The sequence below is a fragment of the Cetorhinus maximus genome, chromosome 11 (assembly GCF_964194155.1).
Source record: "Cetorhinus maximus chromosome 11, sCetMax3.hap1.1, whole genome shotgun sequence".
NCBI classification, from domain to species: Eukaryota; Metazoa; Chordata; class Chondrichthyes; order Lamniformes; family Cetorhinidae; genus Cetorhinus; species Cetorhinus maximus.
The window spans coordinates 85,246,849-85,259,976 of NC_135889.1; the positions used below are offsets into that span (position 1 = coordinate 85,246,849).

Consider the following 13,128-nt stretch of genomic DNA (forward strand, 5'->3'; position numbering starts at 1 on the left):
GTGCCTCAGCAGGCTCCCTTATTAAGGCAATGTCTCACTCAGTCCATGCATCTGACAACCACAGATGGGAGACATCCTCACTGGCTTGCTGGGGAATCATATCTCGCCTTCAGCACAGGCACAGTCCTGCTCCTCCCTGGATAGCTTCGCAGCCTCCTCCTCGAAAAGAATGAGGATTCTGATGTTGGGCTGGCCGCCTCCAGTCTTAACCTGCTCCCTTCTGTTGTGCATGTTCTTGTCATGCAGAAAGACAGAAGGATTGATTGTTATCCTAGTGGGTGTGCGGGGTATTTAGGAACAGGCATGCTTATGACAGTTCCTGAGTCCTCCCCAGTAAGTGATTAACAAGCAGGATTTCCGGCAACTGATAGAATATTGAGAGCATGAAGTGGCTGGCACATGTTCAGTGCACATGTCCCATCTCCTGTCTGACACCCCTGTGCACTCGCACACTTACACTGCTTGAGGTCCTTAGTAGGGTCACAGAATCACACAGTGCAGAAGAGGCCCTTCGGCCCATCGAGTCTGCACCGAAACAGGAGAAACAACTGACCTACCTACCTAACCCCATTTACCAGCGCTTGACCCATAGCCTTCAATATTATGACATGCCAGGTGCTCATCCAGGTACAAGGAAGTGAGGCAAACTGCCTCCATCACCCTCCCAGGCAGCGCATTCCACCCTCTGGGTAAAAAAGTTTTTCATCACATCCCCGCTAAACCTCCTGCCCCTCACCTTGAACTTATGTCCCCTTGTGACTGACCCTTCAATTAAGGGGAACAGCCGTTCCCTATCCGCCCTGTCCATGCCCCTCATAATCTTGTACACCTCAATCAGGTTGCCCCTCAGTCTTCTCTGCTCCAACGAAAACAACCCAAGTCTATCCAAACTCTCTTCATAACTTAAATGTTTCATCCCAGGCAACATCCTGGTGAATCTCCTCTGCACCCCCTCCAGTGCAATAACATCCTTCCTATAACGTGGTGACCAGAATTGCACACAGTACTCCGACTGTGGCCTCACCAAGGTTCTGTACAACTCCAACATGACCTTCCTACTTTTGTAATCGATGCCTCGAAGTGTCCCATATGCCTTTTTCACCACCCCACTAACATGCCCCTCCGCCTTCAGAGACCTATGGACACACAAGCCAAAGTCCCTTTGTTCCTCAGAACTTCCTAGTGTCATGCCATTCATTGAATACTTCCTTGTCAAATTACTCCTTCCAAAGTGTATCACCTCACACTTTTCAGGGTTAAATTCCAAATGCCACTTATCTGCCCATTTGACCATCCTGTCTCTATCTTCCTGTAGCCCAAGACATTCAACCTCACTGTTAACCACCCGGCCAATCTTTGTGCAAACTTATTAATCCTACCCCCCACATAGTCATTTATGTCGTTTATATAAATGACAAATAGGGGACCCAGCACAGATCCCTGTGGTACGCCACTGGACACAGGCTTCCAGTCACTAAAGCAGCCTTCTGCCATCATCCTCTGTCTCCTACAACTAAGCTAATTTTGAATCCACCTTATCAAATTACCCTGTATCCCATGTGCATTTGCCTTCTTTATAAGTCTCTCATGTGGGACCTTGTCAAAGGCTTTGCTGAAATCCATATAAACTACATCAATTGCACTACTCTCATCTACACACCTGGTCACCTCCTCAAAAAATTCAATCAAATTTGTTAGGCATGACCTCCCTCTGACAAAGCTATGCTGACTATCCCTGATCAAACCTTGCCTCTCCGAGTGGAGATAGGTTCTCTCCTTCAGAATTTTCTCCAATAGTTTCCCTACCACTGACGTGAGACTCACTGGTCTGTAGTTCCCTGGCTTATCTCTACAACCCTTCTTAAATAGCGGAATCACATTAGCTGTTCTCCAGTCCTCTGGCACCTCCCCCTTGGCCAGAGAGGAATTAAAAATTTGGGTCAGAGCCCCTGCGATCTCCTCCCTTGCCTCCCTCAGCAGTCTGGGACACAAATCATCTGGACATGGAGATTAGTCCACTTTTAAGCCTGCCAACACCTCCAATACCTTGTCACTTCCTATATCAATTTGCTCAAGAACCTCACAGTCTCTCTCCCCACACCTTCATCCTCATTCTCTCGGGTGAAGACGGATGTGAAGTATTCGTTCAACATGAAGACGGATGTGAAGTATTTGTTCAACTTTGCAGTTGCTTTGCAGTGAGTAGGCAATGCCACTTACCCTGGTTGAGTGCAGCAGATCATTCATCCTTTTCCTAGACTGCTAGGCATTCTCCTGTGGGCCCCACAGGCACTAACCTCCACTGTAACCTCTGCCCAGGCTGGCATGGTCAGATGGCAGAGCCACCTGCTGCGATCCTTGGGAAACAGCAGCTCCTGCCTTTCCTGGATTGCCTGGAGGTGAATCTCCAGGGAGGCTTCGTTGAACAGTGGAGCCACACGTTGTATCCTCTGGGACATTGTGTCTGTGGAGAGTCCGGAGCTCCTGGCTTACAGTGAGTGAATGGCTGTCCACGTACCCTTTAAATGTGACACCTTGACCTTCGACTCCAAAAGGTAATGGCAGGGACAGCGATTTTCTGCCTGCCCCCACCACAAGAATCGGCGAGCTCCTCACAGATACATATGTAATGAGCTGAACAGCACAAGATCGCACATGGATCTTGCTACCCTCAGACAACCTCCTCCCCACCCCCCACAGTGGAAATCACTCTCTCTTCTGTGCCTCAACCGAACCTAGACTCCAGAGCAGAAGATTCTGGACCATATGAAAATTGATCCTGCTATATCATAAAAAAAACTTTTGGCAAAAATCTGCAATGCACTTGGTATATGTGCATATAGTTTACTTCCCATCATTCAAAGCCACTTAATTCAAATGAACTGATAATTCAAAGTTTTAAAAGTAATTCCCCCCACCCTGGAACGTGTTCGTTAACTGCTAACTAATTTAACTTATTTGATAATGCTAAATGTTTTTAGTTCAAAAACATCTGAATGACTAGGAGCTGAGTGTACATGCAAAAAGACATTAATACACATTATGCATTTATTGATTAAAACCCAAATTGTTATTCATAAGTAAAACAGAAAAAAATATACTTGTGAGTTGCATTAAAATTTTATTTCTGTATCTGCTATTTATCAAGATTGGGATTATACTCAGCTGTTAATTATATTAGCTGCTTCTATTATTTTCCCATGGTAATCTTACTTGTTTCCAGTAAATGATTTGGCACATATCCATGCTTGGGCTCTTCCACCAGTCTGTCCTTAGGAAGAACTGTCTGCCTCTTAAAGGTATGGCCATGGTTGCTGAGCTGCAAAGCAGCAAATTTCTCCACCTCCATAATAATATTTTATTCAAATAACCTGCAAAACAGAAACACGCAATAGAAAATAGTTACTTCTGAGGACTTAAGGCTAAAGGTTCAAAATTATAAAAATACATTTTAGCTAACGTGATGCATTATAACATAAAACATATTCTGAAGCAAATAAGAAGTGATGTGCAATGTAATTTTCTGCACATGTTGAGGAAGATTGATTGCCATATGTACTGCAGGCTGCCTGTATCTGAAGGTGAAGGGGAATGGCCCAGATTTTATCAGCAGTGAAGTGATGGCACTCACCACTGCCCTTAAAGAAAGCTTCCCATAGAGATCTAGTGAGCTCTGTGGCATGGATTTCACCTTTCCCGATGTCAATTTCATTCTGGCACTAGTCATAGGGGAACTCTAGTAACTGTGATGTCATGAAGCAAGTTAAGCAGCCAATCACATTGAAGAACTCAGTTAGTAAAACCAGGAAGCAACGAGCAGATTTTATTATTCACTTTTTATAATTTTACAGTAAACGAAATAAAGATTAAGGCAAACATATTGGATTAAAGTAGAAGCTGACATATAAACTAACATCTTTAAAAAATATTTTAAATATCGATGGAATTTTTTATCATGCAGTGGAGAAATTTGACACTTCCCAAATAAAGAATTACATTTTTCAGGGGTTATTCAGCAGTAATAATAAATTGGTAAGCATCGAAAACCCAATTACACCTCATTCATCAGGTGTCACTTTTTCAAGTTTTTACAACAAAAATAATAGTGTAATAAGTGGAAGTTTGCACTTGATGGGCAGAATTTTTAGGGTGCGCACCCAACACGTCCGAGAGAGAAATAAAGTGTGTTGATGTCGGCCGAGCATGCCAACATCCACGCACACTCTCATGATATTTCACTAGGTGCGCCCGCCATTAATTAAGTTGCCAGGTAAGGCTCTTGAGACACCAACTGTCTCAGAGTTTACATGGTTCATGCGCTTTTCAGGCCATCGGATGGGCTAAACGGACAGGCGGGCAGGCCACATTTTCAAAAACCTCATCCACGGGTGGGATAAGAGGGGTCAGTGGGCTTTTAAATGCGAGTAGTTTGTAGTTTAGAATGTAACTTGCTGCTGCTGGCTTGTGTGAACAAGACATCTTCATTTCGCTTCATTTCTGCTTTGGCAGAAATAAGAGGCTTCAGTTCAAGACTCAGTGTTATTTTCCAGGCCCCCGGAGGATTCATACCACTTGGAGCCTTCCAGGTATCAGGGGATTGTGGTGTCCGTTAGAGGGACCTACTCTGAGGAGGAAGAGAGGGCCAGAAGGGCTAGGCATCCCAATGCAGCTTCCAGGGGAGAGACCTTTGGGAGGAGTGGTACAGGCACAAGGGGGGCAGGGCCAGCAGGAAGTCCAAGGCAGAAGGGGCCACAGAAGACACCACTATCCTTCTGCCAGGGTTTACAGACGGCGATGCAGTTACCTCAATATGTCTAAGGTGCAATGGCAAAGGAGGCTCCGCCTCTCAAGGGAGACATCTGTCAGAAGATCAGCCCTGAGATCAGATCCGACTGTGTGGGTGTACACCCCATGCCAGTGGCGCAGAAAGTCACAGTGGCCCTCAACTTCTATTGCCTCCGGCTCTTTCCAGAGGTCAGTGGGAGATCTTTGTGGAGTTTGCCAATCAACTGTCCATAGTTGCATCAAACTGGTGACAGACGCCTTGTTCAGGCATGCATTGACTTTCATTCACTACCGTACGGATGAGGACAGTCAGGCAGAGCGAGCCAGAGGGTTTGCAGTGATTGCTGGGTTCCCCCCGCATCCAGGGTGCAATTGACTGCACACATATGGCCATCAAGGTGCCAGTGGGTGAGCCGGGAGCCTTCGTCAACAGGAAGGGCTTCCACTCCATGAACATGCAGACAGTGTGTGACCACAGGATGCAGATTCTACAAGTCTGTGCAAGGTACCCTGGCAGCTCCCATGACACTTACATCCTGAGAAACCCCCATTGCCGAGGTTCTTCAGTGCTCCAGCCCGACTGGACGGATGGCTGCTGGGTGACATGGGCTATCACCAATGATCAGGCCATGTTGTGATTAAGGTGCTTTAAATTTGCGCTTGTGGATGCTACATCTAGGTGCTCCCCCCTCACTGGCACCGGCATTGGAGACAGCCTGCTCACTCTACTGTCCTGTTGGCCTTGATGGCTTTGGCAGATGTCCTCTGGCTCATGGAGCCTGTGCTGGCCCTGCCTGGGAGGGAGCAGCTAGTGCCATGGCTGGCATCTTCCCAGTCGCAGCAGCCTCACGGTCACTGGTAGAGGGGCGGAGGAGCTGCTGCCCTCATTTGGAGCGCCCTGAGAGGAGCCCACAGAGACGACAGGCAGCTCGTGCATCAAGGTGAGGTCACTCTGGACCTCCCTGCTCACCACTGATAAACGGGCACCTAGCTGGGATACTGGGTGCCCAATCCATCTCCCACGCTGACAGTGACCACCTGAGGTCATTGACGCTCCCTGGGAACCACTGATTCAACTCCTGGAGGAGGTATTACGCTCGGCCATGAGGGTCAATGCATTGCTCACGCTCCGCAAGGACTCCTCCACTATGGAGACCATGGCACACATTCCCTCATGTTTCTCCGCCAGATCCTGCTACACACCCTGCTGGATGTCCAGCATCTGCTGCCTCATGGACGACTCCAGAGGCACATCATCAGCCACCGACTGAGCATTGTCCTGGTCCCCAGCACTCCTCCAACTGCCAGCACCCTGGGCACACTCTGCCTCCGCCTGAGTGATGAGTGTGAAGTGCCCTCACCAATGTGCACTGAGATAATAGCTGGCGATCCAATGCCCACCGAGGTGCTGGTATCTGTGCTGCTGCCTGCTTAGCAAAGAGGGTGTGACGCAGGTGCGTTCTGTTGGGTGCTGTCCTCAGGGGTCAGAGGTGAGCCCTCAGGCTCCTCATCCTGATGGGCTGCTGGTAAGCCTGAAAGGAAAAACAAGGACATGTCATTAGTTGAAGTCATTGCACTGTTATTGTGCATGCCTGGCACCCAGATGAGACAGAGAAATGCATCAGGGTGCCCTCATCTTTCCATTATCAATGGGGATTCCAGCTTGAAGGCTCACATCAATATAGGAACTACAGTGGAATTGTTGCAATTACAGACATTCTCACCTCAGTGCACTGCACTCTTACCTCCCTGTGGCACCCCAACCTCACCGTGGCCGGTTGATCTAGGCACATGGGCCTCTCCAGCTCCAGGGCCTCTTGCTCATATTGAATAAGAAAAGGTTATTTCCTCTAGTTCAGAGAATCCTCTAGGAAAACATTAAATAGGAATTTCTTACCATAGAGAGTTGTTCAGAGCATATAATGCTTTACCACAGTTTGAGGCATAAACACTGTACCTTTTAAGGGAAATTTGGATAAACATTTGAAGCAGATGAAGATAGAAGATTATGGGAAGACAGGAGAGCAATGGGATTAGATCTTGGATTGCTTTCACAATGGTTGCTAAATTATCAGACTGCTATCCGACATCCAGTACAAGCTCCCTCTGTGCCATTCACCCTTAGTTCTTAATGAGCCGCCCTCCCCCCCAGAACCTGGTGAAAATGGCTGAGGAAATCTGCACAACAGCCAACACAGGTTTTTTGACGCCTGCCTGCTCTGTTCTTGCTCCCAGTGGGACTCGAAAATTCAGCCCGTTGTTTAACCATTCTTGTCAGTGAACTAGTCTGGGGCCACTGGAAGGAAAGAGATGTTAAACTAACCATGAAAACTGACTTGCAGCTACTATCTCTCATTTTAATCTTACGAGTTTTGCATAAGATCTTTCCTGGAGGTTTCTTCACCCATTTTAATTTACTTAATTTATTTAATAATTTTTAATTAATCTCTATCAGTTAATTGAAAATAAAATAAAATATTGAACATAAGACTATTAAGATAGCAAGGACACTTATTTGAATTTTAAATGTCAATCAAGTATTGTATTGTTCTACTAACATTCTTAAAATTGACTGTTAAACAGCACAAAGCTCTCAGATAAAAAAAAATTCTCAAGCTGTAATGACTCGATTTTCATAGCACTTAAGTTTTGTTAATAAATAGTTTTCTTCCTGCGACCATCTGTTAAATATTTATTACAGTTATAAATACCGAGCTGTTCCCAGTTTTTTTTTCAAATATATAGTTTCCACAAATACAATTTTTAACAAATCTACAAACTTTGTGTTCTAATACTGTAAGCTCGAGTTAAGATAATGTATAGCGTGACACCATGAAAGATAATTTTCAGAAGTTGTTCATTTTGTTTCTGAAATTCTATCTACCTGAATCCAGTTATTTAGAAATCATTAGAATGCATTTTATAGCATGTAACTTCGCAACAATCAAGATTAAATATATATTTATATTCTAAATATCATAATCAAGCTGAGAAGGTAGATAGTTAACATGTATCCAGATCCATGCCACTGCAGAAATTGTTCTTTCTGAAAACATGGTATAACTGTCTTGTCTTGCTTCCACTTTTTAGCAATAGACTTTTGTTAGAAATACTCTTATTGATGTCAATGAGTTCTGACTTAGAAAATAATTTTCACCATCTATTGATTAACCATCAAACTGATATAATATTACATTCTGGGTAATCTGGTTCTAAACTTCCTCTGTGATGCAAATTGACTAATTGCTTAGACCTGATCAAATGACAGGATAAGCATATGCTTGACACATTTATTGCATATACCAGATTGCACAGGCATTTTTTTTATAGGAACATAATTGAATTGTTCAAACACGCAACGCTGGAACTTTTCTGCCAGGAGGTAAGTCCCTTGGTTCGCACCAATTGTGGGTCCCGAACCCATGTGGAAGGACAGTGGGACTGCAGCAGCAATCCTTCTGGTAGCAGTCAATTCAGGACAGTGGGTTGCTTCTCCATGCTGCTGTCTCAACCAGAAGTTTGACATCTTTACAGCTTCAGCATTACCACCGATATGGGTAGCTGCTGTTCAGGTTGCAAGGAAAAAAAGAGGGTGCCTCCATATTGCGGCATCGTCAAAGGGAAGATGGGTAATTGTTTTGTTGTATGGTGCAAGGCAGGCAAGCCCAATGATTGGAGGGCAGTAGTGGTGCTGGGGCCACCAGGTCAGCAGTTGCCATTGGGCCTCATCTTTGGGGCAAGAAGCCACGAAAACGAAGGCCAACAACATCCCACCTGCCCTCCGCCATCCCACCCCCCCCCCACACCCTCCCCTCCTTCCCATGCATGGGTACACCATCACCTCCAGCTTCCCCTCCAAGTTAAACATGATTTGGACACATATCACTGTCTATTTATTATAACTTTACTACATGGACTGCAGCAGATCAAGAAGAAGGCTCACCCGCACTTTCCCAAGGGCAATTAGGAACGGGCAATAAAGGGTGGCCTTGCCAGTGGTGCAACAACCAAAGAAGTCTAAGCAAAAAAAATGTCAGTGAAAAGGGAAAACATGTTTGGTTAGCTTAGTCTTTTCAAGAACTATGCACAGATTTCTGGGCACATTCTATTAGCTTTATTATGCCTAATTGATGTACAATCAAAATGAACCGGTTTATATTACTGTAAGGCAAGTCACCTCACGGTCAAACATAACTGCAATTGCAACATCTACTATCATCAATAAGATTGGCAGTAGTCAAGAAATGCCAGTGAAAAATTGTTATTTCCATATGCATCTACAAAAGACCAAAAACAGGGTATTCAAATTTTAAACTTAAAAGTCAATTATCAGTAGCAAATAGCAGCATTATGATAGGTACAGATTGCAGTAAGATAGAATTAACCTGATATGCTGCAGAGGAAAAGGGGAAAAAAAGATGTGTAAACTGATTAAAACTATTTAGACTGGAGGCTTGAAAGAAGTGTCATCCGCATAAAAGTGGCAGCACAGTTGCAAAGAGACCCAATGCTGACATGATTTACACAGGTTCAGAAACCCACCTGCCTCGCTGAAAATATCGAACTCCAGGAAATACAAAATTGAAGTAGGTAAGAACATGGAAGTCTCAATGTCCATTTGTGTGGGCGCCACTCGCAACCCACCATGTTTCTCAATCAAAAAGACAGCTAGCGGGAATCAGGTGGCAATTTTAGAGTTCCGGTCACCCCCTCAATTTCCCCCTACCCAACCCAGGTTTGACCCATGTTGGGATGGCCCTCAATGTCTAAAGCATACAAGCAGAAGTTTATAGTAGCTATAGGGAATCAATTAAAAAACAAGGGGTTCTTGGATGTTATAGACTTGATTTTCCAGACAGGTTTCTCATAAGAAACAGTGAACTTTATTTTATTATGACACAACCAATGGTAAAGGCTGAGTTGTTCAAATTCCAGAGGGAAACTTGAAATAACTGTCATAATCCATTTTTGCAATTTGTAATTTTGAGATACAGACTTTGAAGTCAGTAGGAATAAGACCACGGAGTCTCGTGGTTTTTATATAAAACTAAATTAAATATTTATTAATTTAACAACAAATTAAACATACACATGGAGCCCCAGCAGCAAATAGAAAAAACATGAAACCTCATCCACCGGCAGGATGAGGTTTCATGCAGGGATTTAAAAAGTTTAATAAAGTTTTAATGTAATTTATGAATATGTCCCATCTCATGTGACATTGTCACATGAGGGGGACATGTTAAGGATTTTTTTTTCTATTTTTAATGTTTTTAATGTCAGCAATCTCCCTTTAGTGTCAGCGAAAGAGCACACACTTGCTTTTGGGGAATCCCCCGCCACCCGCAAAGGACGTCACGCTGGGCGGGCCTTAATTGGCCCGCCCACGTAAAATGGCAGTGGGGCCCGCTTCTCCGGCAGGGATCAGCTCCCAGCCCGCCGGAGATTGGGTCGGGCCCGACCGCCCAGGCAGGCAGAAAATTCTGCCCCACCTCTAAGGGCTGATTCGTTTACACTGTCACGCGATACTACACAGACTTAAAGCTACAGTCGCTACATTCCTTAAAGTTACAGCTACTACATTTCCTCCACCTTTAATTATTTTTTACAATTTGTATTTACAACAATTACATTAATGACATTACAAATATATACACGGGTTATAAAATTATAAATTCAGTCTCTCAGGTGGTTTCCTGATCCAGGTGGAATGTCGTAGCTCCACAACTTTAAATCTCTTACTGAATCTTCATTTTCTGGAACTGCAACAACATCAGGTACCTCCTGAGGCATAGGGAGCTCAGTGTTATCCACTCCGACAGAGACATCTGGTATGTCTATCCTTCGTTGATCAACCACAACGGGGACCACAGGTTCTACAATGGTTACAGAAGGAACATCGGTTCGATGGGGTATCTCCCTTCTTCTCAAATGATCCATGTGTTTTCGGGTGATCCCACTCTCCACTTCTACGTGTACGTGCCCAGTCACAGGAACTATTACACCAGGTAACCAACTTGATCCACTACCAAGTTTCTTACAAATATTGTCTCACCGACAGTAAATTCTCACTCTCGACTATGCAAATCATGAGTCATTTTTTGATTCCCTGGACTGTTCTCTACCTTCTCCTCCAAATTGCGAAGTACCAGGCTTAATCTCGTATGAAGCCGGCACTTCATAAGTAATTCTGAAGGTGTTGAACCTGTGTGGGGTTCTATAGCCAAACAGGAAGCATAAAAGTTTTTTTATGATGCTCTTTTATGGTGGGCTTGGCGGGGGCAGGCTGGATCGCGATCAGGGACGGACCGTGATTTCACACTCACGTGCCAATTAAGGCCCGCCCAGCATGAAACGCATGTGGCAGTGCTCAGAGCTGCCTGTGTGTGTGTGTGTGTGTGTGTGTGTGTGGGAGGGAGGGGGGGGTGAAGGGCGAGACCGCAAGTTTGCGCATGCGCGCGGAGTGCGCGCTAGAAAAGTTCCCTGAGGCACAGAGCTGCCTCAGGGAGATGAAGAGTTTAAAACATTAAAAATAAAGATTCTAAAATGTTATAAAACATGTCCCCTCATTCTGTCGCATGAGCAGGGACATGTTATTAATGAAGTGTTTTAATATTTATGTAATTTTTAATTGCTGTTGGAAACCTCATCCTGACCGTGGATGAGGTTTCCTAAAAAATGCAAAGGCTGCTTAGCCTTTTTACCTGTCCGCCAACCATAAGATTGGACGGGCAGCGAAAAATTTATTTCAATTACGTTTTTAATGGTCTTAATAGGTCTTTTCATTGTCGGCAGGTGCGCTACCAACTCCGGCTCACGCCTGCCGACCGAAATATCGTGCAAGTGCGCGATGATGTTGGGTCGCTCGCCTGACATCATCGCGCATCATTTTACGCTCGGTTGGGTGGGCTTGTGCCCGCCCGACAGCTAAAAATTCTGGCCATGGAATTTTTTAACTCCAAAAATAATCGATAAGCCTTCTTTCTCGATTTGTGAATAATCCTTTTTGGCTGTAGAGAGGGTTCTGGATAGATAATCTATTGGCCTTTCTCAACCATCATCCATCTTGTGAGATAGTACTGCTCCAATGCCATAGGGGGATGCATCTCAAGTTAGCACCAATTCTTTAGTCAGGTCGTAGTGTATTAACAGGTTCGAAGAGTGCAAGAGCTGTTTAGCTTTCATGAAGAATTCTTTTTGAGGTTACTTCCAAGACCAACGTTGGTTTTTCTTTAATAATGAGTGTAGAGGGGTAGGACTATTGATAAGTTGGGTAGGAATTGACCATAGTAATTTACCATACCCAAGAATGACTTGAGTTCTGAGACATTTGTAGGCGAGGGTGCCTCCTTAGTAGCTTTAACTTTTTCTTCCACCCGGTGGCCCAAGTAAATGACTTCACTTGCCTGAAAGGTACACTTTTCCTTTTCAAGCATACCCCTGCTTCCAAGAATTGTTTTAAGACTTCTTCCAAGTTAGCCAAGTATTCCGCTTCTGTTAGCCCAGTTATTAAGACGTCATCCAGGTAGACCATGACTTGAGGTAGTCCTTGCAGCAAGCTCTCCATAATCCTCTGGAAAGTCACACAGGCTGAAGAAACACTGAAAGGCAGGCGCGTGTGTTCATACACCCCTTTGTGTGTGTTTATGGTTACAAATCCTCTGGATGTATCATCCAATTCCAGCTGCTAATATGCATGACTCATATCTAATTTTGTCTATGTTCTCCCTCCTGCTAATTTGGCATGCAGATCAGCAATCCTGGGGATAGAGTACTTGTCCAATTTGGCAGCCTTGTTTAATGTTAACTTATAATCCCCACAGATACGGACGGTCTGATCCGGTTTCAAGACAGGGACTATGGGTGCTGCTCATCCTGAAAATTGGACCGGCTGAATAATACCCAGCTTCTCTAAATGGTTTAATTTGGTGTCAACCTTCTCTCTCAGGGCATAAGGCACTGGCCTGGTTTTAAAATAAATAAGGAGGTGCTTCAGAGTCAACATAGATCTTGGCCTGCAGGCCCTTGATTTTCCCCGGTTCCGCTCGAAAGACCTTGTCATATTTCTTTAACAGCTCTGGCAGTCCTCCAGCTCTCAGCTGGAAACTTTCAGACCATCTTAGTTTAATTTTCTTTAACAAATCATGACCTAGGAGGCTTGGTCCTTCATCTTCCACGACAATCACAGGGAGCTGTGCTGCCTGGTGCTTGTGATAAACAGGTACAGTGGTAATACCTTTCATTTGTATGGATTCACCACTATACATTTTCAGTTTGCTTGAAGTCTGCTCCATATTCAATTGTTGAGTACCCTTGTTTAAATATTTGAATTTGTGCTCCCCA

The 13,128-nt window shown here is 44.6% G+C and overlaps 1 protein-coding gene across 3 annotated transcripts in view; it reads right to left on the reverse strand.

Moving 5' to 3' along the window:
- cfap221 (cilia and flagella associated protein 221) overlaps nucleotides 1-13,128 on the reverse strand; it is a 192,100-nt gene that overhangs the window by 162,699 nt on the left and 16,273 nt on the right. For 2 of the 3 annotated variants that reach the window (XM_078552370.1, XM_078552368.1), the window contains exon 2: nucleotides 3,214-3,371. In XM_078552370.1, coding sequence (XP_078408496.1) covers nucleotides 3,214-3,349 — 136 coding nt within the window. In that variant the 5' untranslated portion in view covers nucleotides 3,350-3,371. Of the gene's footprint in view, nucleotides 1-3,213; nucleotides 3,372-6,530; nucleotides 6,629-13,128 lie in introns of those variants that run through there. The other variant, XM_078552369.1, reaches the window with a different exon arrangement.